This window comes from Elephas maximus, chromosome 7, assembly GCF_024166365.1.
Source record: "Elephas maximus indicus isolate mEleMax1 chromosome 7, mEleMax1 primary haplotype, whole genome shotgun sequence".
Lineage (NCBI taxonomy): Eukaryota > Metazoa > Chordata > Mammalia > Proboscidea > Elephantidae > Elephas > Elephas maximus.
This window is the reverse complement of record NC_064825.1, coordinates 101,807,706-101,831,389: the sequence shown is the minus strand read 5'-3', so window position 1 is coordinate 101,831,389 and position 23,684 is coordinate 101,807,706. Positions and strand designations below refer to the sequence as shown.

The 23,684-nt window shown below is 49.0% G+C and overlaps 1 protein-coding gene and 1 long non-coding RNA gene across 3 annotated transcripts in view; one reads left to right on the top strand and one right to left on the bottom strand.

The window, feature by feature from the left end:
• The window catches only part of DGKZ (diacylglycerol kinase zeta), a 49,303-nt gene extending 38,272 nt beyond the window's left edge, over positions 1-11,031 (bottom strand). Inside the window, exon 1 of one of the 2 annotated variants that reach the window (XM_049891010.1) lies at positions 10,612-11,031. In XM_049891010.1, coding sequence (XP_049746967.1) covers positions 10,612-10,823 — 212 coding nt within the window. In that variant the 5' untranslated portion in view covers positions 10,824-11,031. The remainder of the gene's footprint in view (positions 1-10,611) is intronic. The other variant, XM_049891009.1, reaches the window with a different exon arrangement.
• LOC126079758 (uncharacterized) lies at positions 746-21,107 on the top strand. The gene is made up of 3 exons (XR_007518246.1): positions 746-1,099; positions 8,939-9,162; positions 15,376-21,107. It is a non-coding gene; the product is annotated as an uncharacterized LOC126079758 (long non-coding RNA).
• Positions 21,108-23,684: the final 2,577 nt, after the last annotated feature.

Sequence of the window (23,684 nt, the reverse complement as noted above, 5' to 3'; positions counted from 1 at the left end):
CTTTTTAACAACTCTGTGAGGTAGGTCTGTTATTTTCCCCCTTTTATAGTTGGGGATGAGGGGCAGTGGTAGTTCAGGGATAGAATTCTGGCCTTCCATGGGGGAGACCTGGTTTTGATTCCCAGTTAACGCACCTCGTGTGCAGTCACAATCTCTCTGTCAGTGGAGGCTTGCGTGTTGCTATGGTGCTGAACAGGTTTAAGTGGAACTGCCAGACTACGACGCACTAGGAAGAAAGGCCTGGTGATCCACTTCTGAAAATCAGCCAGTGAAAACTCTATGGGTCACAATGGTCTGATGCACAGCTGATCATGGAGATGGCACAGGACCAGGCAGTGTTTTGTTCCATTGTGCATGGGGTTGCCTGAGTTGGGGGCTAACTCGATGGCAGCTAACAGCAGCCGCAACAACATAGATAGGGAAACCGAGGTGCACGGTTGCTAAGCTCGCTTGTCCAGGGTCACCCAGTTGATAAGTGGTGGAAACAAGAATCCAGCCTGAGTCTGCGCTCTTACCTAAGATGCTGTATTGCTTTAAGTTGGGGATGTGGCCAGGCAATGGCCCTGAGGCTCAGTACCCCCTTTCCCAGTGGCCCTCCCTCCAGCCCCTCATCTCTGAATCCCTTAAGGCTGGTCCTGTATGCTGTGACCCAATAGAGACACTGCCAGCTAGGCCAAGGCCTATTTTGGAAGCAGGCTGTTGTAGGGGCTTACCCTCCTCTCCAACGCACTCTCCAAACAGCTTGAGCAGTTAAACAGAGGAAATGGGGCTGGGCTTGTTTTCCAACCGAGGCATCTGGCAGCCCCGGAGCAGCAGAGGGCAGGAAATGTGGCTCCTGGAGGGGAAGTCAGGCAGGCTGGAGGCTCTGAAAGGCACAGCAGTCCTGACTGCGCGGCTGGGGCCACCACCAGCTTGCACTCCTCAAAGCTGTTAAACTATCTTTGCTTTCCCGGTGCAGTGGGGAGGCTAAGGCTGGAAGGGACAGGTGCACAGGGCTGGGAAGGATGCCCTTGGCAGTTCCTAGGACAACATGCGCCAGCATTGGGGAGCTGGGGACCCCTTGGAATCCACCCGGATACACACAGGAAGAGGAATCTGGGTAAGAAAATTATTCTGGGCTTTGATGAGGCCCCAGGGGGTAAGGTGTTCTACTTTCCACGGCCTGGATGAACAAGTGGGAGCTGGGGAAAAGCAATGTACCAGGGCAGTGAACAACCCACGACCTGGACATCCTCTGCTCTCAAAACCCGCCAAGCCAGCCTCCTTGCCCTGACCTTCAAGGCTCCTTCTGCTCTGGCTCCTTTCCCTTTTGTGCCTCTTCTTCCAGGCTTTCCCTGCAGAGTTTTTCTCTCAGCTCTTGCCATACCTGTGCCAGCCTCACAGTAGGTGCTCAATAAACCTTTTTCCCTTCCTTCTTTTTTCACACTTCCTTCAACATGCCATCCTCACCCCTACCACCCCGTCTGCTTATGCTGCTCCCCTTGCCCTGCCTGCCCTTCATGTTTGACCAGCCAGAATCTGTTCCATCCTTTGAGCCCTAGCCCAGGAAGCAAAGGTGGGAAGGTGGAAGGAGCCCCAGATACACCATTGGTTTAAACTCCAGCCTTTGCTGTGTGACACTGGGTAGGTCACTTAACCTCTCTGGGCTCCAGAGTCATTATTTCTAAAATGAGAGGGTTAGGCTAAATGATCTCCAAGACCTTTTCTAGCTCTCACAGTTCCATTGAAGTCTCCTTTCCTGCTCTCTAGATTTTCATTCATTTTGTTCAACAAATATTTTGTAATTACCTACCAAGTGTCAAACATGTTTTCAAAGTCAGAACTCCTGCTCAACTATCTCCAACACTCTGTTGCCAGTGTTTTTCCTACATTATCTGATCTTTTGTACACATCAGTCCTTGTTTCTTTACAAGATTCTTGAATCCTGTGTTGCTTCTAGCTCTGTTCTGGGTTCACGGTCTATACTCAGTAACTGCCTATGGGAGCCGAAATAAGTCGAATATCGTTGTTGTGGTTGTTAGTTGTCATCAAGTTGATTCTGACTCATGGAGATCCCACGTGTGCAGCGTAGAACTGTGCTCCATATGGTTTTCAAAGCTGTGACCTTTCAGAAGCAGATCGCCCAGTCCTGTCTTCCAGGGGCCTCTGGGTGGGTTTGAAATGCCAGCTTTTTGGTAGTTGAGTGCTTAAACGTTTGTGCTACTCAGGGACTCCAAGTTGAATATAAAAAAAAAAAAATATATAGGTGTCCAAAAAAGCTGAGCAGAGGGAGGCAAACTGGCTCCCTTCTGCATGAACAGCTGTGGTTAGACACGCAGGAGATTTTTAGCCTAGCTCTCTCTCTAGCAGCTAAGCCTGTGATGGGGTACTTGCTGAAGCCCTCGCGAGCAGCCCAGAGCCTGAGAGCACCTTTAGATTGCTGAGTCCTGTTCAGCTGCCAGACCTCTGCTCCCACCTGAAGAGACTGATGCACCTGAGGTGCACGAGGTGCTGGCTAGTGACAGATGGGAGTCTGCTTAGGCTCCTTCTGGGCAGCCTCATTAAAGCCATGAGCGGGAGGGACCCTGCAGGAGTGGCTGGGGGCCCCTTCCCACTGGGGCAAGACATCTGTGGCAGCTCAGCAGTCAAAGGTGGGCGCTCAATCCGTGATTTTTCTCAGAAGCTGTCCTTTGGCACCTCCCAGGTCCCCAGCCTAGAGGTGAGAGCGGCCTGGGTGGCTCTCCCCTTACCTTGGGTCAGCTGGATCTCCCCAAAGGAGCTTCCTTTTGCCCTTAACCTGTAATAAAGGCAACCAATCCCTGAAGGCAGCATCACCAGGCCCTCTGCCCTCCAAGCCCCCCACTCTACCTGCTGGATTGTGAAACTTGACTGCAGGACTTCCTCGCCTCTCTCCTATTACCCCTTCCAGGTATATGTGCACTTATACAGAGCCAAAAGTAAAGCTCCTTAAGTATGTAAGCCAGGCCTTCAGCAGCCTGACAGAGTGTAAGGGCATGGGCTTTGGAGTGAAACAGATCAGAGTCTGAATTCTGGTTCTACCACTTACTGGCTGTGTGATCTTGGTCAAATCGCTTAACTTCTCTGAGCTCCATTTCTCATCTGTAAAATGGTAATAGAACACCCACTGCCAGTTGTTGTATTCCGTCAAGTCGATTCCAATTCATAGTGACCACATGTGACAGAGTAGAACTGCCCCATAGAGTTTTCTTGGCTGTAATCTTCACAGGAGCAGACCTCCAGTCCTTTTCTCCCACCAGGTCTAATCTTTACAGGAGCCACTGGGTGGGTTCAAACTGCCAACCCTTTGGTTAGCAGCCCCACGCTTAACCATTGTGCCACCAGGGCTCCTTCTGCCCATCATAAAAAAATCATAGTGGGGATTAAATGAGTTTGCAAGGGGCCTGGCACACTATCACAGAGTGGATATTCAAGATGTGTTAGTTTCTTCCTACCTCAACCTCTATGGAGGAGAGTTCAGGAAATATTTTTAGATTGGGAGGGTGGCTGCCTAGTGGCCCTCGAGTCCCCACCTACTCTATGTTCCCTGCTCAGGCTTCCTCCTGAGCCTCTGCAGGCCTAGAGGGCTGCTCAAGGACAGTGGAGCCCCATGTCTCCCGGTTTGTGTTTCATTGGGAGAGAGGTTTCCTTCGTCCTTGGGGTCCAGATTTTGAGGACCTCTCTGAATACTCTGAAAATGCACCAACTAAAGCAAAAACGAGATTCAGACCTAGGCTTCCTGATGCCCGGCCTCTGGGCAGCAGATCAACAGAATCTATTCAAATGCCACTTTGCAAACCAGCTCCCCTTCACAGTGCCCAAATGACTGTGTCCCCTGTGGTGCAGAAGTGAGGGGCAAGAACTGCTGGGGACATGTCCCAAGCCCCTTGTGCCACGATGGGGCTGGAGAAGCCCCTCTCTCTGGAACTTCAGTCCCTGCACTTCTGGCTTTGGCCAGGCCTGGCCCTGCCTCTGGGCACTGCCCTTCTTGACCTTTGACTCACTTATCAACAAGAACCATGGGGCCCTGAGGGGGTGGGGGAAGGAGTTCCGGGCTGAACCCAGCCCTTCCCAAAGGAAGAAAAATGGATGGACCCCCACTTCCGGCTTCCTTTGGCAGCGGCCTCCTCCCCCTGCTCCCGCTCAGCTCTCTGCCCCCGGTTTTTGCATTTTTAATTCAGGACAGAATGTGATCTCTTGCAGCTCCTTGCTTTATCCTGTTGCTATTTAAATTACAAATCGGCCCCATCTCCCTGTCACTCTTGGATTATTTTTAGCATCTGGTAAATAGCAGCAGGGAGAGTTGGATCAGGTGCCCCTCCCTCGAGGAGCTGAGTACCCACAGCCATGTGCCTGCAGCAGGGTGCACCCTCCCCTGCCAATTGGCATCTCGAGTTGCTCCCTGCCAGCCCCTCTGTGGGGGGAGGGGAGGGGGGCAGGAGGAGGACTGTAGGCTGGGACCTGCTCAGATGCTCAGCCCCTGCTTTTAGTCTCTATTAAGCTCTGTTACTCTGAGGTCCTGCCACCCACTCACCCCTCAGGGCCAGCCTCCTTCAGGCCTCTTGGACCACCCCAACTCACAAGAAGAGCCAGCTGAAAATGGCAAAAGATCTTCTAATTTGTGTTTCACCCCTTCCATGAGTGAGGAGTGAAGTCCCTGGGTGATGCAAATGGTTAACCCACTTGGCTGATAACCAAAAGGTCGGATATTCAAGGTGCCTTGGAAGAAAGACCTGGTGATCTGCTTCCAAAAGATCACAGCCATGAAAACCCTATGGAGTGTAGTTCTATTCTGCAACACAGGGGGTCGCCATGAGTTGGAATTGGCTTGAGAGCTACTGGTTTGGTTGGTTTGCACCCTAAGTGGTACAAACGATTAATGCACTCAGCAGTTATCTGAAAGATAAGAGGTTTGAGTCCACCCAGAGGAGCCTCAGAAGAAAGGCCTGGATATCTACTTCCAAAAAATCAGCCATTGAAAACCCTATGGAGCACAGCTCTACTCTGACACACATGGGGTCTCCAGGAATTGAAACGCACTCGATGGCAATTGGTTTTTGGATAAGTCAACTTTATATCTCTTCAGTGGTGTCACTTGGAGGGGTGTGTGGGGGGGGGTGAGGACAGCACTGGGTGACACTGTCAGAGGGGGTGACACCAAAATGACTGTCTATAAAAATATCCGTGTAGTTAGTTATAACAAAAACATTTTTCGTGAGCCCAGCTTGCATGTATCAATACACCCATAAGGCTAAAACTCTATGCTAATTTTCTTTTTGGGCCTTCTAATGCGCTCTGATCAGAGCTGTCATTATTAACCAACTACAGTGACACTTCAAATTATGTGATTTCATCTGCACTCATTACAAGAACGTGCTGCTGTTCTCATCGTCGCCGATGCTTTTACAGTCCTGATTTTGTCAAATTTTCTGGTGTTTTAGCTACGATAGCGTGGTAATTAGTATCTGTGGACCTATACCAATAACTTTTTTGAGAATGAAGTAGTAATTAAAGGAAAAGGAGTGATATACAGGAATTATGATTTACAAGTAACATTACTACAAAAACGTTAGTAAGGATTCTGTATGGTCTGGCACGGGAGGAGGCCCGTGGAGGAGGGTGACACCAACCCTAATGACACCACTCCATCTCTTATCTTTTTGAGTCTTCCCAGTCACTGTCTTGTGTAGATAGTATTATTCCCATTCTCCATGTGAGGAAAAAGGGTCAGAGGTGAAAGTGACTTACCCAGCTAGGACGGCTCAGGGCTGGAATTTGAATCTAGGTCTCTCTGGCTCCAAAGCCTGTATACATGTGCGTCTCACTGCCTCTCTTGGCGGAATGCATGTGTCACTTTGCCCAGTGTCCAGGTTGACTCCTAAAGCCCACTATCAGCTGTTGTTTCCCATGTGTTTGGCTTGTTCCATCTTCTAGATCAAGGATTGGGAAAATATGGCCCATGGGCCACATACAGCCTGCTGCCTGTTTCTGTGTGGGCCTGTGAGCTAGAATGGTTTTTACATTTTTAATGGTCGGAAAAAACCCAAAGGATAATATTTCATTACAGTGAAAAAGATATGAAATTCGAAGTTCAGTATCCATAAATAAAGGTTTATTGGAACCCAGCCCTGCTTATTCAATTATGCCTTGTCTATGGCTGCTCTTAGTCCCTGGGTAGTGAAAATGGTTAAGCGCTTGACTCCTAGCCGAAAGGTTGGCAGTTCGAACTCACCCAGAGGTACTTCAGGAGACAGGCATTGTGATCTGCTTCCAAAAGATCACAGCTGAAATGGAGCGCAGTTCTACTCTGCAACACGTGGGGTTACTATGAGTCAGAGGCGACTTAACAACTACCAATGACACAACAACAATGGCTGCTTTCGTGGTACAATGACTGAGCTGTGTAGTTGTGACAGAGGCCGCATGACTGGCAAAGCCTAAAATATTTACTGTCTGGCCCTTCACAGGAAACGGTTACCAACCCCTGTGCAATATCATTTGCTTCGAATGCTGTCTTGACCCAGTTCTGAGCCCTGACTAGAAGCCGGTCCGTTTCCCTTCTTGAGCAGCTGATTAAGTCCACTCTCCAACTACTCCCTTTATCAAGTTCTCTTACTCCTGGGTCACTGTCTCCATCCTATTGCTCTGGGGCCTAACAACTAGAGATAGCCTCCTAGCCTGCAGAATTAGTCCAAATCCCCAATCCTGAAGAAGCCTGGGCAACCTAGCTAACCCCACCCTGGTTTCCATACATAAGCCCTCTTTACAATTCCAGCTTGTTGTTACCTTGTCCCTCGGTGTAAACCCCTGCGTGGGCTGGCATCATGGTGGGCTGTGCCTCCCAGTCTCTGGAACTGTGAGTATATTAACCTAGTTATTTTCCGTGGCCTCCCTGCTTTCTCTTTCCAACGTCTCACCTGACTTACCAGCCCACAAATCTGTATGAGTACTGAGTCCCATACCTCTGTCATGGCCAGTACCTGGCCCATAGCCAGAACTCCAGAAAAAAGTGCTGGTCTTCCTCTAAGGCCCTTCTGGCGCCATACCAGGACCTGGCACAGGGAAGCCCCCTGCCAGCCACACACCAATGGTTCTTTTCACATGTACCCCTTTTTCTCCTGCTCTGCCCCTTTCTCTCTCCCCTTACTCTTCTTCACAGGTAAAACTAGTGGTTTCCCAACCTTCCTGGCATTCACAATTACATGGGAGAGATCTGTAAAGTTGAGAGGCCCAGGCCTCTGATTTGTATCAGGGTATTCAGAAATAGGGCTGGAAAATCCATTTTAAAAGAGATCCCTGGGAGATCTGGGCTGAGAACCACTGGGCTTAGCTCCAGAGGTCACATTGCTGCATCTTCTAACTGGTCCTCTCAGACCCAACCCAGCATCTCTTGCTACCCCTTTGGCTTTTCCCACATTGAGCCTTTCCTCCAATGGCCTCTTTAGCTCCAAGATCTTTTAGGACTTCCTTGAGGGTATGGGAAAGACCTTTTCTCTCCCCCAGAGGCAGACACAAGACGTCAGAACACTCCCTCTCTGCCCCTTTTTTTTGACTTATTGGAAACCCAAATCTAAACTCGATGCTGTTGAGTCAATTCCAACTCATGGCAACCCCATGCGTTACGGAGTAGAACTGCTCCATAGGGTTTTCTTGACTGTAACTTTTACAGAAGCAGACCGCCAGGTCTTTCTTCTGCAGCTTGGCTGGGTGGGTTTGAACCACCAACCTTTTGGTTAGCTGTCCAGTGAAAACCGTTTGCACCACCCAGCCATCTGGTTATTGGAAACCAGGTCCCATTTAAACCAAACAGGCCCTGACTCAAGTCCTTCCACTCGTTGCCTGTTTTTTTGCTCCCTTTCCCCCTCTACCTGATACCTGGGCTTGTGCCAGGCATAGACCTGCCTTCTCACTATTCACCTAAAGCTGCTCTCAGTCCGCTTCTGGCCTATGCCACGGCTGGGGGTGAGGGGAACCTATTTCTCAGAAGCCCCTGCATCCCTTCAAGCTTCCAGTGTCCTCGCTTACATCAGAGGCAGCCGGGCCTCCATCCTGCTTCTGCTTCTACCCCTCGCCCTCGGATTTTTGTGCCCCCACATTTCTGTCTAAAAGCCTTTTCTCTCTGTGAAGGGCTTGCAACTGCTTTTCTTAGCAACTCCTCGCAGTGGGGTGGGAGGTTTAGCTGCAAGCCAGAGCGGCAAAGAACTGTGGTGGGTGGAGGATGTGAAAAGGGCCTCAGTGGGCCTGAGCGCCTGCCAGCCTGGGGGTGGCCTGTCCAAGGAAGAGCAGTGTCGGTAGTCAGGCCACTCCAGATGGCAGCCACACCGGAGGGCTTAGCCGGAAAGTACAGCTTGCTCTACTGGGGTCCCCTGGGTCTGGTACCTGGAGAGGCGTTTGGGGCTTTCTTTCTCCCTCTACCCAGGGGTTTCTCCTTGTATGGACGCCCTGTCCAGCTCTGGGCCTAAGGCTGGGCTCTGGTCTGAGCCCAGATGTGAGAAGGTACCCTGCCTGTCTGATCTGTCCAGGTGTGACAGCGTTCTGGTGTGGTCCTCTGCAGCCCTAACACAGGTGACCCAGGAGCCTCCTGCTCCCTTCACAGCTTGATTACCTTGTGTCCTTGGCAGCCAGAGGTCACAAGCTGGGCTGTGCAGGGGTCTTCATTCAGAAACCACCCTAGAGTAATCCCAGGTCTTGCAGCCGCCTCCATGTGTGTAAATGTGCATGTGTGTGTGCACATGTATATTGCACCCTCGTGGAAAAAGCTACCCTTTCTGGCTAAGCCCTCTAGTAAGGCTGCCATCCATATATGTGTGTGTGTGTGCCCGCATATGTGCATGTGTGTGCATATGTGTGTGTGTGCATGCAGCATCCTCCACCCCAGCCCTTCAGTTAGTCTCTGTTCCCCATCCTCCAAGCCTCTACCCAACTCTGGCCTCTCTCCCAGCTCCAGATGCTGCTGGTCCATCATCACTCAGAGCCAAGGACAACCTTGGGAGTCATCCGCTCATGAAGAACTGAGGCCCAGAGAGAGGTATTATCTAGCTCAAGGACATACAGCAAGTCACTGGGAAAAAGCAAGAATACAAGCCAGGTCTCCTGACTCCCAGTCTAACATTTCCATCCAGGATTCTACATTCTCCGCCCCACCCCTTGCCAGCCCCTCTGCAGGTAATGGCTGAACTTTCGGGGGCCCTTCCATCTGCAACCAGAAGGCAGGGGGCAGATGATAGCCTCCTCTCAGCATTGCGCGCTGGGTAAAACTTGGTAACAGAGCACATTGTACCTCTGATTTCTCATCCCCGGAGTCTCATTCATTCTGAGCATCCCACTTCATGATGGTGAGCAGCCCCCTCCCCTTCTCTCCCATCTGCCCCAAGTGACAGGGACTGATGACTTCACAGCCATTAAGAGTACTGGGCCCCTTCAGGCTCCCAGGGCTGGACCAGTTTTATGAAATATCTTTCCAGAAGCCCCAGGGAGAGCCAGGGCAGCCTCAGACACACAGCAAGCCCCTGTGGTTGTAGTCAGGAAATGCGTCCTCTCCAGCCAGGCCTACGGCTTCAAGAACCACCAAAAAACCAAACCTGTTGCCGTCAAGTTGATTCCAACTCATAGTGACCCTACAGGACAGAGTAGAACTGCCCCATATGGTTTCCAAGGTGCCTTGGTGGATTCGAACTGCTGACCTTTTGGCTAGCAGCTGTAGCTCTTAACCACTACACCACCAGGGTTTCAAGAACCACAGATGCCTCAATAACCCTGCAGCAACCTCCAAGGGGAGGTCATTCTTGACTGGGGCTATGGGAGGGGCAGCAAGTCCAAGTTGAAGCCGTGGTCTGAAAGGAAGAGGAAGGTAAGCTCTGCACTGGGATGCACTGCCCCTCTAGATCCACTGTCCATGTAACTTACCCACCTTTATTGTGAGGGTATCCCCTCCCTCACACATACCCACCTCAGGTCATAAAAGTGGCCTCTGGGGCCCAGTCCCCCTGGTTCCTTCTGAGGTGGCAGGACCCAGGGGTCCGGGAGTCTTTCACAGGGAGAAGGAGATTTCACTAAGAAGCTGGGGTGATGGGGCTTCAGTCTGCCCCTCAGGGTGCCAGCAAGAGCCTGGTATGGCACGGGTCCAGCAGGGGCTCCCTTCACCATCTCTCAGAAGCAGGGTCTCAGCCATGGTGGCAGGAGACAGTTCACAACCTTTTGCAAGCCTAGCACAGGCTCTGCCCACAGGAGAGCTCAGATAAGGCCTGCTGAACGAGTAGGGGTCCCTCCTTTCTCCCCAGAAAGAGGGCGGGGGTGGGGGAAGGTCTCCCAGCCGATAGAGGGCAAGGACCTTGTCTTGCTCATTCCTCTCCTAGGAGCCCAGAACAGTGCCTGGCACACAGCAGGCACTCAGTAATTCCATGTTCAATGGCTAGGGCTTTCGCGATTCATCCAAAGAAGGGGTTCTAGAAGTGCCCCCCTTTGCCCTGCACAGCCAGGGCAGAGACCCCTTGGTAGTTATTCCGGAATCGAGGGCCAGGCAAACAGTGGGTGCTCAATGAACGCTTGTTGAATGTGGAATGAAAAAGGAGGTGGTCCCCAGCGCTGCGCTCCCCTGTGCCCCAGCCTTCTTACCTGTAAGACACCTGCTTACGTAGGTGCAGCTGGCGGAAGCGCTCCTCCACCGGGGGCCCAGCGGCCATGCCCCGGGGCCCCTCCGGCCAGGGCTGCGGGACCGTGGCCTCCTCCCCCCGCCGGCGGCGCCGCCGCACCACCTCCTCCTCCGCTGCTCGGCCGCCGCCTGTCCCGTCCCCGCGGGGCCCTCCGCCGCACGGCCCCTCGGCCATCCCGCGGCCTTTCAGGGCTCCCGGTAAAGTTCAGAGTCTCCCTTCCTCCTGGGCCCGGGAACGCAAGGCGGGCAAGGGGGAGGCTCCGGGTCCCGCGCGTCCCTCCCGACGCCGGGCTCAGACGACGGGAGCAGCGAGGTGCTGGGCGCGGAGCCTGGCGTGGGCCGGCGGGGGTCCTCCTGCACCCTTGGGGGGCCTGGCGGACGTCTGGGATGAGTGGTGCGCCGGGGCGCCACCCGGACGGCTGGCGCCGGAGCTGAGCAGGAGCCCGCGAGCGCGCTCCGCAGCCGCCGCCGCTGCCGCGCACTGGAGTGTCACCTTAGAGACTCGAGCCCGCCCGCGGGCCCGGGAGGGGGGCGCCCCGCCCCGCCCCGCCTGCCCTGCTCCGGGCGCGGAGGGCGCGAGCCCGGACCAGCTGCGGCGCGCACGAACCTGCCCTGGGCGCTGGGTGGGAGTGTGAGCTCCGCCCGGGCCACCCCGGCTCCCGCCGCCCCCGCACCCCACTGCTGGCAGCTGCCAATCATCGCCTGCCCGTCACTCAGCGGCGGGGAGGCCCCCACGTCCTGCGCTTTCTGGCAGAGCGTTTGCCGCCGGGGCGGGCAGGTGCGGGGTGGGAGCGGTGACAAGAAAAGGCTTTAACCCCGTCGGCTCCAAGGGGCTTTAGATACCCCATGTGGATTTGGGGAAGGGGCAAGGGCAGGGACAGCGAGGCCTGGAATTTGGGGATGGACCCGATTGCTGGTAACCCTGTGTTCCTCGGCCTAGACTTTTCCTGGGCCTTGGCGGAGGGATCCAGATGGCGGGGTAGGTGTGGGTGGAGAGGTTCCCTACCTGGAGCCCCTTAACGTCCCCAAGGACCCGCTGACTCCAATGACCTGCGCCTCTGAGGCTTCAGGGCCAAGGTCTCCCAAAGAGTTAAATCCACCTTCTGGGTCAAGGGCAAGAGGCTGATGGGAGAGTGGGAAAGCTCGTTTCAGAAGGAAAGACTTAGAGACACCCTTGAGGTCCATCTTGGACCTCCCACTCTTCTTCCCCTCCAAATCCCGTAGTCCCCTAGCTATCCCCTCCTTGGAAAATCTCCTGTTGTTCTTGGGATGGTCATCACCTGAATCTTACACCTGGAGTATGCTGGGGCCCTGGCTGACTTTTCAGCTGTAACCCTTCCTATTCATGCCCCCAGATTCATCTTTCTGAAGGAGATGTTTGATCATAACATGTATTCTCCCAGCACACTATTTAATGGCTTCCCATTGCCCATATTTTAGCCTGGCATTCAAGGCTGCCTTGGTTTTCCTGCGTTCCAGTCACGTCCCATATGTAGTCCAGATCCAGCCATTTCCCTTCACTCATCAGACCTGTACAGCGTCGGTTAGATGACGCCTCCATCTGAAATCTCCTCCTGTTGAGGTTTTACTCAGGTTCTGATGCTCAGCTCAAATGCTTTCTTCTCTTCCAGGAAGTCTCCCTGGATAGCTCCAGCTCCAAGACACTCCCATTCTCCCAGCTCCCGTTGCCCTCTGCATCAGACATCTGGTCTATTCTGTGTCTTATCTTCCCCCATTGACTGTGAGTAGAGAACAGACAACAGAGGGGGACAGCTCTGCCCCTCATGGTCCCTCCTAGATGGTGGTCTTGCCCCCTGCCTTTGCTCAAGTTGTTCCCATTGCCTGGAGCACATCCCTTTCCCTGTCCTTCCTAGGGAAAACCTGTTCATCCTTCAAGGCCCATCTCAAGAGCCACATCCCCGACAAACCCCTCCCCGGTACCCCACCACAAATGTTGTCTCCCTCCTTCAGTGCCATAACAATTTCCTGGGCTCTCTTCAGGTATTCCCTTTCACACTCTGACAATAACTAACATCTCATTTGATCTTCACCACTACTCTGGGTGGTAGATAATATCATTTCCTCCATGTTACAGATGAGGGCACTGAGACGTCACTCAAATGATTTACTTGCTCAAGATGGCTCAGCCAGTGAGCGGTGGGACCAGGATTTAAATCCAGATCTTCTGGCACCAGAACTCATGTCATTTTCCACTCTACCACTCTGCCTGCCACACGCAGGCCTAAGTTTCCCTCTGGTCTGTAAGCTCCCTAAGGACAGGGACAGGCCTGGGTTAGCTCTGTCTCCCACCTTTCTCCCCGTCTTGCAGTTTCACATAGGATGAATGGAATTGTAGTCAATTTCTGGGCCACAGGGGAGCTTCTTCCTTAGTGCTCTGTACTCAAGGGAAGAGGATTATACAGGCTTCTAAGGAAGCCCTGGCGGTGAAGGGGGTGGGGTGGGGTACCCTGGGGAGCCCCAGCCTTTTAGCTTCCCTTGGGATTGCCCTTCCCGGATTCTTGGTTCCTATTGGCAAGCAAACAGCGAAGCCCGGGTAGCCACCTATACCAAGAATTATGGTAGTTCTGGCTGGGCTTGATATTCCCTCACCAGCTGCAGAGCTGCTGGGTTTCCAGGTTGGTTTTTGTTTAGCTCTTTCCTGCTGAGCACTCCCCACTTTATCCTTTTTTAACGAGGCTTCTCTGCACTCATACCTCCTCACGTAAGACCAGCTGCTGACTGCATTATCTTTTAGCTGTGGCTCTGCCCTCTTCCCAAGAATCCAGGGGAAAAAATGAAGGCTCCCTTCCCCACCCAGGCTGACCACCTCCTGCAGCTTCCGCCAGCTGCGGCTTGCTCATCTGGACATCTCCAGCCCATGGTCTCTGTGCCCAGGAAATAACAGCTAATTCTCCTGAGTGTTTACTGCATAAGAGCTTTGTGTTACAAGCTAAAAGCTTATGCTAAGAGCTTTATGTGCAAGCTTTTATTTGTAAGGGTGAGTGCCATTTTACAGATGAGGACACTGAGGCTTCAAGAGATTAAACAACTTGCCAAGGTCACACACTTAAGTGCAGCATGGACATCAGAGCCCATGCTCTTAACTGACGCTCTGATGACGGAGCAACTCAGACCTCTTTGGAGCTGACCTCCCAGCCTATGTCTCTTCCACCCCTGGAAAGACACAAGGGCACCTGCTGCCTATATCAGAGGGGTGCTCGATTTGGCCGGGTGGCTCCTGCGGTTGGCCAGCCCCTCTGGGATTGGAACCTCGCCCATCCCAGCTCCAGGCATCACCCACAGCCACTTTCCCTGTTGCTCGGAGCTTTGGTTTCCAGGTGTGACAAAGGGCTTGTTGTGGCAATCTGAGGCTGATGACTGGCACCATGAAAGCCATCGCATGTGTGTGTGACAAAGCAGGCTGCCAGGGATGACAATACAGTGTGGAGGCTGTAGCTTCACCACTGGGGAGGCATTAGGGACGCGCCCCTTCAGGGGCGGTGACACATGGCTCTGAGGAGGTGGTGTGTCAACAGTTGGCTTGTTCAAGGGGATTAACCCTGCATCCAGACACAGGCTGGGAAGACAGCCTTGGTATGGACTGGCATAGAGTGGGGATCACAGATGATTCCACTTTGACCAGCTCACCCAACCCTGAGCACCCTGGGCTAGTTGTGCCAGGAGGCCCCACGCTGTTGGAACTTGTGCAGAAATAAAAAACTAGGTGGGAAGGGGTGTCTAGAGGAGAGGAGGAGGGGTGTTGGGTGGGGGATGGAGAGCTGGAGAAGCAGCATGAACTCCAAAGCCAAATGGATCTGTGTTCTAATACCAGCTTTACACTTACTAGCTGTATGACGTTGATCAAGTCATTTCACTTCTCTGAACCTTGCTTTCCTCGTCTGTAAAGTGAAAATAAAATGCCACTTAGGATTGTTTTGTATCCTGACCGGGATATGTAAAACCTTTAGTCCAATGCCTGGAACATGGTAGTTAGTCAATAAATGGGAGGTGGTAGATTATAAACCCTTTGATATGGGAAGCTGCATCTTCTTTGTGTTTCAATGTTAGCATAGTGCCATGAACATAAGGGGCACCCCATAAATATTTTGAGTGAATGGATGAATGAATAATAGAGGGTCATACCAAAAGTCAACTTCATCTCCCATTCTATTTCAACCTTTCCCATTTCTCCCCAGTTCAACTCCCACCCCAGTGGAAGCCCTGATTTCACAACCATCAGGGGATCTCCCTCGGTTTTCTGTTTCCCCACAGTCTTTGTCCATGTTTATCTGCTCTCCCTTCTGTCCAGGCTCCTCCAGTCCAAGGGGAACCTCTCCACCTGATACCTGGGTCCCATCCCCACTTCATCGACCATCTTTCCTCTCTGTGGCACCTTCAGCCTTCCTTCTCTTCTGGCTCTTTGTCTTCTAGAAATAACCATGGTCAACTTTCTTCCATCTAAAAATATGCCCTCAAACTGCCCTTGATCTCACCTACACCATCCCTCTAGTTGTTTCCCTCTGTCCCTTCACAACTGAACCTTCCTGAAACAATTTACCTACACCCCCCTCTTCCCCAGTCTTCACTTCCTATTCTTGATAACAGCCCAGTGGTCTCGCTTCTGCCCAGCTCTCCCCGACATGGCTCCTACCAAGGTTGCTGGTGACCTCCCCACTGACAAAGCGAATGGACATTTTGTCTTCATCTCATGTTACTTGACCTTTCAGATGACATCTGACACCTCTGACCTCTCCTTGGAGCTCTCTCCTCTATCAGTTTCTGGGACACTCACCCTCTCCTGGGAAATACAGCGTTAATGATAGAAATGATGCTGGGGATTGCATGATAGGATTTTACAAGACCAACGACTTATTTAATTGACAATAGCTTTTTCAACAACGTAAACGGCAACTACACACCTGGACCTCGCCAGGCAGAATACACAGGAATCAAATCGACTACAACTGTGGAAAGAGATGATAGAGAAGCTCAATATCACCAGTCAGAACAAGGCCAGGAGCCTACTGGGGAACAGACCATCAATTGCTCATATGCAAGTTCAAGTTGAAGCTGAAGAAAATTAAAACAACTCCACAAGAGCTCAAGTATGACCTTGAGTATATCCCTTCTGGATTTAGAGGGCGAATAGATTTGACAAACTGAACACTAATGACCAAAGACCAAATGAGTTGTGGGATGACATCAGGGCATCATACATGAAGAAAGCAAAAGGTCATTAAAAAGGCAAGAAAGAAAGAAAAGACCAAAACATATGTCAGAAGAGACCCTGAAACTTGCTCTTGCACATAGAGTAGCTAAAGTGAATGTAAGAAATGATGAAGTAAAAAGGCTGGATAGAAGATTTCAAAGGGCAGCACAAGAAGACAAAGTAAAGTATTATCATGAAATGTACAAAGACCCGGAGCTAGAAAACCAAAAAGGAAGAGCACACTTGGCATTTCTCCAGCTGAAAGAACTGAAGAAAAAATTCAAGCCTTGTGTTGCAATATTGAAAGATTCTATGGGCAAAATACTGAATGATGCAGGAAGCATCAAAAAAAGATGAAAGGAATTACAGAGTCACAGTACCAAAAAGAATTGTTTGTTGTCCTGCCATTTCAGGAGGTAGCATATGATCAAGAACCTATGGTGCAGATGGAAGAAGTCCAAGCTGCACTGAAGGCATTGGCGAAAAACAAGGATCCAGGAATTGACAGAATGTCAATGGAGAAGTTTCAACAGACGGAGGCAACGCTGGAAGCACTCACTCATTCTATGCCAAGAAATTTGGAAGACAGCTACCTGACCAATCGATTGGCAGAGATCCATATACAACCATATACATGCCAATTCCAAAGAAAGGTGATCCAATACTGGAAATTATCAAACAATATCATTAATATCACACACAATTAAAATTTTGTCGAAGATAATTAAAGAACAGTTGCAGCAGTACATCGACAGGGAACTGCCAGAAATTCAAACTGGATTCAGAAGAGGATGCGGAACGAAAGCTATCATTGCTGATGTCAGATGAACCTTGGCTGAAAGCAGAGAATATCAGAAAGATGTTTACCTGTGTTTTATTAACTATGCAAAAGTTCTCAACTGCATGGATCATAACAAATTTGGATAACATTGTGAAGAATGGGAATTCCAGAGCACTTAATTTGCTCATGCAAAACCTGTACATAGAGACAGGAGGCAGTTCTGTTTGAACAGAGCAAGGGGATATTATGGGGTTTAAAATCAGGAAAGGTGTGTGCCAGGATTGCATCCTTTCACCATACTTATTCAGTCTGTAAGTGGAGCAGATAATCTGAGAGGTTGGACTATATGAAGAACGGGGCATCAAGATTGGAGGAAGACTCATTAACAACCTGTGATGTACAGATGACACAACCTTGCTTGGTGAAAGTGAAGAGGACATGAAGTACTTACTGATGAAGATCGAAGACTACAGCCTTCAGTTTGGATTACATCTCAATACAAAGAAAACAAAAATCCTCACAGCTGGACCAATAAGCATCATCATGATAAACAGAGAAAAGATTGAAGTTGTCAAGGATTTCATTCTACTTAGATCCGCAATCAAGGCCCATGGAAGCAGCAGTCAAGGAATCAAAGGACACATTGCGTTGGGCAAATCTGCTGCAAAAGACTTCTTTAAAGTGTCAGAAAAGTAAAGATGTCAATTTGAGGGCTAAGATGAGCCTGACCCAAGCCATGGTATTTTCAGTCACCTCATATACATGCAAAAGCTGGACAATGAATGAATAAGGAAGATGGAAGAAGAATTGATGCCAAATTATGATGTTGTCAAAGAATATTTAAGATACCATGGGCTGCCAGAAGAGCAAACAAGTCTGTCTTGGAAGAAGTACAGCCAAAATGTTTCTTAGGAGGGAAGATAAAGAGACTTCATCTTACATACTTTGGACATGTTATCAGGAAGGACCAGTCTCTGGAGAAGGACAGTGTGCTTGGTAAAGTAGAGGATCAGTGAAAAAGAGGAAGACCTTTGTCATGAATTGAATTGTGTTCCCTAAAAATATGTGTCAGCTTGGTTAGGCCGTGATTCCCAGTATTGTGTGGTTGTCCTCAATTTTGTGATCATAATTTTATGTTAAAGAGGATTAGGGTGGGATTGTAACACCCTTACTAAGGTCACATCTCTGAGCCAATGTAACGGGAGTTTTCTGAGGATGTGACCTGCACCACCTTTTATCTTATAAGAGATAAAGGAAAAGTGAAGCAAGCAGACAGTTGGGGACCTCATACCACCAAGAGAGCAGTGCGGGAGAAGAGTGGGTCCTTTGGACCCGGGGTACCTGCAAGGAGAAGCTCCTAGTTCTGGGGAAGATTGATGAGAAGGCTGACAGAGAGAGAAAGCCTTCCCCTTGGAGCTGACACCCTGAATTTGGACTTTTAGCCTACTTTACTGTGAAGAAATAAATTTCTCTTTGTTAAAGCCATCAACTTGTAGTATTTCTGTTATAGCAGCACTGGATGACTAAGACAACCTTCAAGGAAATGAATTGACACAGTAGCTGCAACAATGAGCTCAAACACAGCAGCGATCTGAGGATGGCGCAGGATCCAGTAGTATTTCCCTTTGTTGTGCATAGGGTGGTTATGAGTCAGAATGACTCAATGGCACCTAACAACATCAGGGTGCAAAATTTAAGGAGGCATTCATAAGGTCGCACAAGTCCCTCCTTAAATTTTGCATGCTAGATGCCTGGTTGCCTCACCCTAGTCCTGGCCCTGCCTTTTACGGCTCTATGATGGAGGCAGAAATTGGAGCAACGCATCCACAAGCCAAGGAATGCCAAGGATTGCTGACAACACCAGAAGCTAAGAGAAAGGCATAGAATAGACTGTCCCCTAGAAATTTCTGAAAGAGTGTGGCCCTGCCAACACCTTGATTTCAGACTTCTAGTATCCAGCACTGCAAGAGAGTACATTCTCTGTTGTTTGAAGGCACTGTTTGTGGTCATCGGCTACAGTGGCCCCAGGAAAACTAATAGACCTTCTTTGTCCTACAATAGCACGCCTTATGGGGCCTTAGCACGCTATGTTGATGTTGCCTCTAAACGCATGGCTAACATTTATCGAGGGCTCACCAAATGCACCACGCCTGCAACAGCCCTACACGTGTTAGTGTTATGTCCTCACTTTACAAATGAGACACGGAGGCTCAGAGAGATTCAGGTTACGTAGTGTGTTGGCTTCTTAAATTGTTGTTGTCGGTTGCCATCGAGTCAGTTCCCACTCGTGGCGACCCCATGCGCGCAGTGTAGAACTGTGTTCCATAAGGTTTTCAAGGCTGTGGCCTTTCACGTGCAGATCGCCAGGCATGTCTTCCCAGTCACTTCTGTGTGGGTTTGAACTGCCCACCTTTCAGCTAGTGGTTGACACTTGACTGTTTGCAATACCCAGGGACTCCTTTAGTTTCCTATGCTGTACAACAAATTATCACAGACTTAGCAGCTTCAAGCAACACATTTACGATACCAGTTTCTGCAGGTCTGAACTGGGTTCTCTACCCAAGCTACCAGGAAGTGCCATTAGGTGTTGGTCGGGCTGCACTCTCATCCAGAGCCCGGGGGCCTCTTCCAAGCTCATTCAGGTTGTTGGTGCAGTTCAGTTCTTTGCTGATACAGGATTGAGGCTCTCAGCTCCTAGAGGGTGCCCCTCCCTGTGCAGACACAATGTGACTATTTGCTTCTTCAGGCCAGCAGCAGACTCTGTCTCTTCAGGAAGGGCTCAGTCCCTCTTTTCATTGCTTTCACCTGATTAAGTCAGGCCCACCCAGGATCATCTCTCTTTTGATTAACTCAAAATCAGCTGCTATGGGACCTTAATTGTTGTGTTGTTGTTAGGTGCTGTCAAGTCAGTTCTGACTCGTAGCAACCCTATGTACAACAGAACAAAACACCATCCTCACAATCGTTGCTATGTTTGAGCCCATTGTCGCAGCCACTGTGTCAATCCATCTCCCACTTTTCGCTGACCCTCTACTTTACCAAGCATAATGTCCTTCTCCTGGGACTGGCCCCTCCAGATAACATGTGCAAAGTATGTGAGACGAAGCCTCGCCATTCTCGCTTCTAAGGAGCATTCTGGCTGTACTTCTTCCAAGACAGACTTGTTCGTTCTTCTGACAGCCATGGTCTGTTCAGAATTCCTTGCAAACACCATAATTCAAAGGCATCAATTCTTCTTCAGTCTTCCCTATTCATTGTCCAGCTTTTGGATGCATACGAGGCAAGTGAAAAATACCATGGCTTGTATCAGACACATCTTAGCCCTCAAAGTGACATATTTGCTTTTGAACACTTTAAAGAGGTCTTTTGCAGCAGATTTGCCCAGTGCAATATGTCATTTGATTTCTTGACTGCTGCTTCCATGGGTGTTGATTGTGGATCCAAGTAAAATGAAATCCTTGACAACTTCAATCTTTTCTGTTTAGCATGATATTGCTTATTGGACCAGCTGTGAGGATTTTTGCTTTCCTTATGTTGAGGTGTAATCCATATGAAGTCTGTGGTCTTTGATCCTCTTCAGTAAGTGCTTCAAGTCCTCTTCACTTTCAGGAAGCAAGGTTGTGTCATCTGCATATCGCAGGTTGTTAATGAGTCTTCCACCAATCCCGACGCCCTGTTCTCCTTCTTATAGTCCAGCTTCTCAGTTATTTGCTCAGCATACAGACTGAATAAGTATGGTGAAAGGATACAACTGTGACACACACTTTTCCTGATTTTAAACCACACAGTATCTCCTTGTTCTGTTCGAACAACTGCCTCTTGTCTCTATGTACAGGTTTTGCATTAGTAAATTAAGTGTTCTGGAAATCCCATTCTTCACAAAATTAACCATAATTTATTATGATCCATACAGTCGAATGCCTTTGAATAGTCATCAAAACACAGGTAAACATCTTTCTGGTATTCTCTGCTTTCAGCCAAGATCCATCTGACATCAGCAATGATAGCCCTCATTCCACATCCTCTTCTGAATCCAGCTTGAATTTCTGGCAGTTCGTGTTGATGTTTACTTGCGTGTGGTATTATTGATATTGGTAGATAATTTCCACATTCTGTTGGATCACCTTTCTTTGGAACTGGCACGTATATAGATCTCTTTCAGTCGGTTGGTCAGGTAGCTGTCTTCGAAATTTCTTGCCATAGACTAGTGAGTGCTTCCACCATTGCAGCCACTTATTGAAATTTCTCAGTTGGTATTCTGTAAATTCCTGGAGTCTTGTTTTTTGCCGATGCCTTCAGTGTACCTTGGACTCCTTCCGTCAGTATCATTGGTTCTTGATCATATGCTACCTCCTGAAAAGGCAGAACGATGACCAGTTCTTTTTGGTACAGTCAATTCTGTGTAATTCTTTTCTTTTGATGATTCCTGCATCATTCAATATTTTGCCCATAGAAGTCTTCAACATTGCAACACAAGGCTTGAATTTTTTCTTCAGATCTTTCAGCTGAGTAATGCTGAGCATACTCTTCCCTTTTCGTTGTCTAACTCCAGGTCTTTCTACATTTCATTATAATACTTTACTTTGTCTTCTTATGTCACCCTTCGAAAACTTCTGTTCAGCTCTTTTACTTCATCATTTCTTCTGTTCGCTTTAGCTACTCTATGTTCAAGAGCAAGTTTCAGAGTCTCTTCTGACATCCGTTTTGATCTTTTCTTTTTTTCTTGCCTTTTTAATGACCTTTTGCTTTCTTCATGTATGATGTCCTTGATGTCATCCCACAACTTGTCTGATCTTCAGTCATTACTGTTCAGTGTGTCCAATCTATCCTTCAGATGGTCTCTAAGTTCAGGTGGATATGCTCAAGGTTGTACTTTGGCTCTTGTGGAGTTGTTTTAATTTTCTTCAGCTTCAACTTGAACTTGCAGTCATTGCCTGGCCTTGCTCTGACTGATGATATTGAGCTTCTCCATTGGCTGCTTCCACAGATGTAGTCGATTTGATTCCTGTGTATTCCATCTGACGAGGTCCACATGTATACTAGCTGTTTATGTTGTTGAAAAAAGATATTTCCAATGAATAGGTTGTTGGTCTTACAAAATTCTATCATGCAAACTCTGGCATCATTTTTATCAGCCAGGCCATATTTTCCAACTATTGATCCTTCTTTTTTCGAGCTTTCACGTTTCAATCACCAGTAATTATTAAGGCATCTTGACTGCAGTGTTTTATCAGTTTCAGACTGGAGGACTTGATAAAAATCACCAATTTCTTCATCTTTGGCATTAGTGTTTGGTGTGTAAATTTGAATAACATTTGTATGGATTGATCTTCCTTGTACGTATATGGATATTATTCTGTCATGACAACGTTGTACTTCAGGATAGAACTTGAAATGTTCTTTTCGACAATGAATGTGGTGCCATTCCTCTTCAATTTGTCATTCTTGGCATAGTAAACTATAGGATTGTCTGATTCAAAATGGCCAATGTCAGCTCACTAATGCCTAGGATATCCGTCTTCAAGTGTTTCATTTCATTTTTGGCAATTTCCAATTTTCCTAGATTGTACTTTGTACATTCCATGTTCAGATTATTAATGGATGTATGCAGCTGTTTCTTCTCATTTTGAGTCATGCCACATCAGCAAATGAAGGTCCTGAAAACTTTACTTCATCCGCATCATTAAGGTCTACTCTACTTTGAAGAGGCAGCTTTTCCCCAGTCCTATTTTGAGTGCCTTCCAACCTGAAGGGCTCATCTTCCGGCACTGTATCAGACAGTATTCTGGCGTTATTTGTAAGGTTTTCAACTGGCAAATTTTTTCAGAAGTAGATCACCAGGTCCTTCTTCCTAGTCTGTCTTAATCTTGAAGCTCCACTGAAACCTGTCCACCATGGGTGACCCTGTTGGTATAGGAAATACCAGTGGCATAGCTTCCAGCATCGCAGCAACATACAAGCCACCACAGGGCGAAAAACTGACAGATGAGTGAGAACTCTCTTCCCTTGTGCCATATAAAGTAAAGTAATCTAATTATAAGGGTAATATCCCATTTTAGTCATAGGTCCTCAAGGGAATGGAATTATACAGAACATTTACGACAAACAAAAAAACTCAAACCCGTTGTTATAGAGTCAATTCCGACTCATAGCAACCCCAAGTGTTACAAAGTAGAACTGGTGCATAAGATTTTCTTGGCTGTAATCTTTACAGAAGCAGATCACCAGGCCTTTCTTCCATGGTACCTCTGGGTGGGTTCGAACCACTAACCTTTATGTTAGTAGCTGAGCACCAACTGTGCCACACATGTACACCAGAGGGCAGGCATCTTGGATGCCATATTAGAATTCTTCCTACCACACAGGTAGCTGCTCTAGGTCTTGAACCCAGCTCTTTCTACTCCAAAATCCGTGCCTTTGATCCAGCTGAGGCAAAGGCTACAAGGACTAAGAAATTGGTAGGTTTTAGGAGAACCAAAATAGACACTGTGCACCCAGCACCTAGCACAGTGCCTGCCCACTGTAGGTGCTAAATGCTATAGTTCCCATCCCTGTTGTTAGATGCCGTCGAATCAGTTCCAACTCATAGCAACCCTCCCTATGTACAATGGAACAAAACACTGCCCTGTCCTGCACCATCCTCACAAACCTTGTCATGCTTGAGCCTATTGTTGCAGCCACCGTGTCAATCCATCTCATTGAGCATCTTCCTCTTTTTGCTGACCCAAGCATGATGTCCTTCTCCAGGGACTAGTCCCTCTTGATAACATGTCCAAAGTACGTGAGAGGAAGTCTCGCCATCCTTGCTTCTAAGGAGCATTCTGGTTGTATTTCTTCCCATCCCCACAAGAAGTCCCTATATGCTCTCTGCTTCTGCACCCAGCCGTAGTGGGTACTTGGAGGAGACTTGGGGTGTGGGGATTGCTGCAGAATTCTTTGACTATCACGTTTGAATTCTGTACCTGGCTGGGTGAGGGAAGCCCACTAGAAATGCCTTCTCACACCCCTCACAGACTAGAAACTCCATTTACTCTTCCCACTCCCTC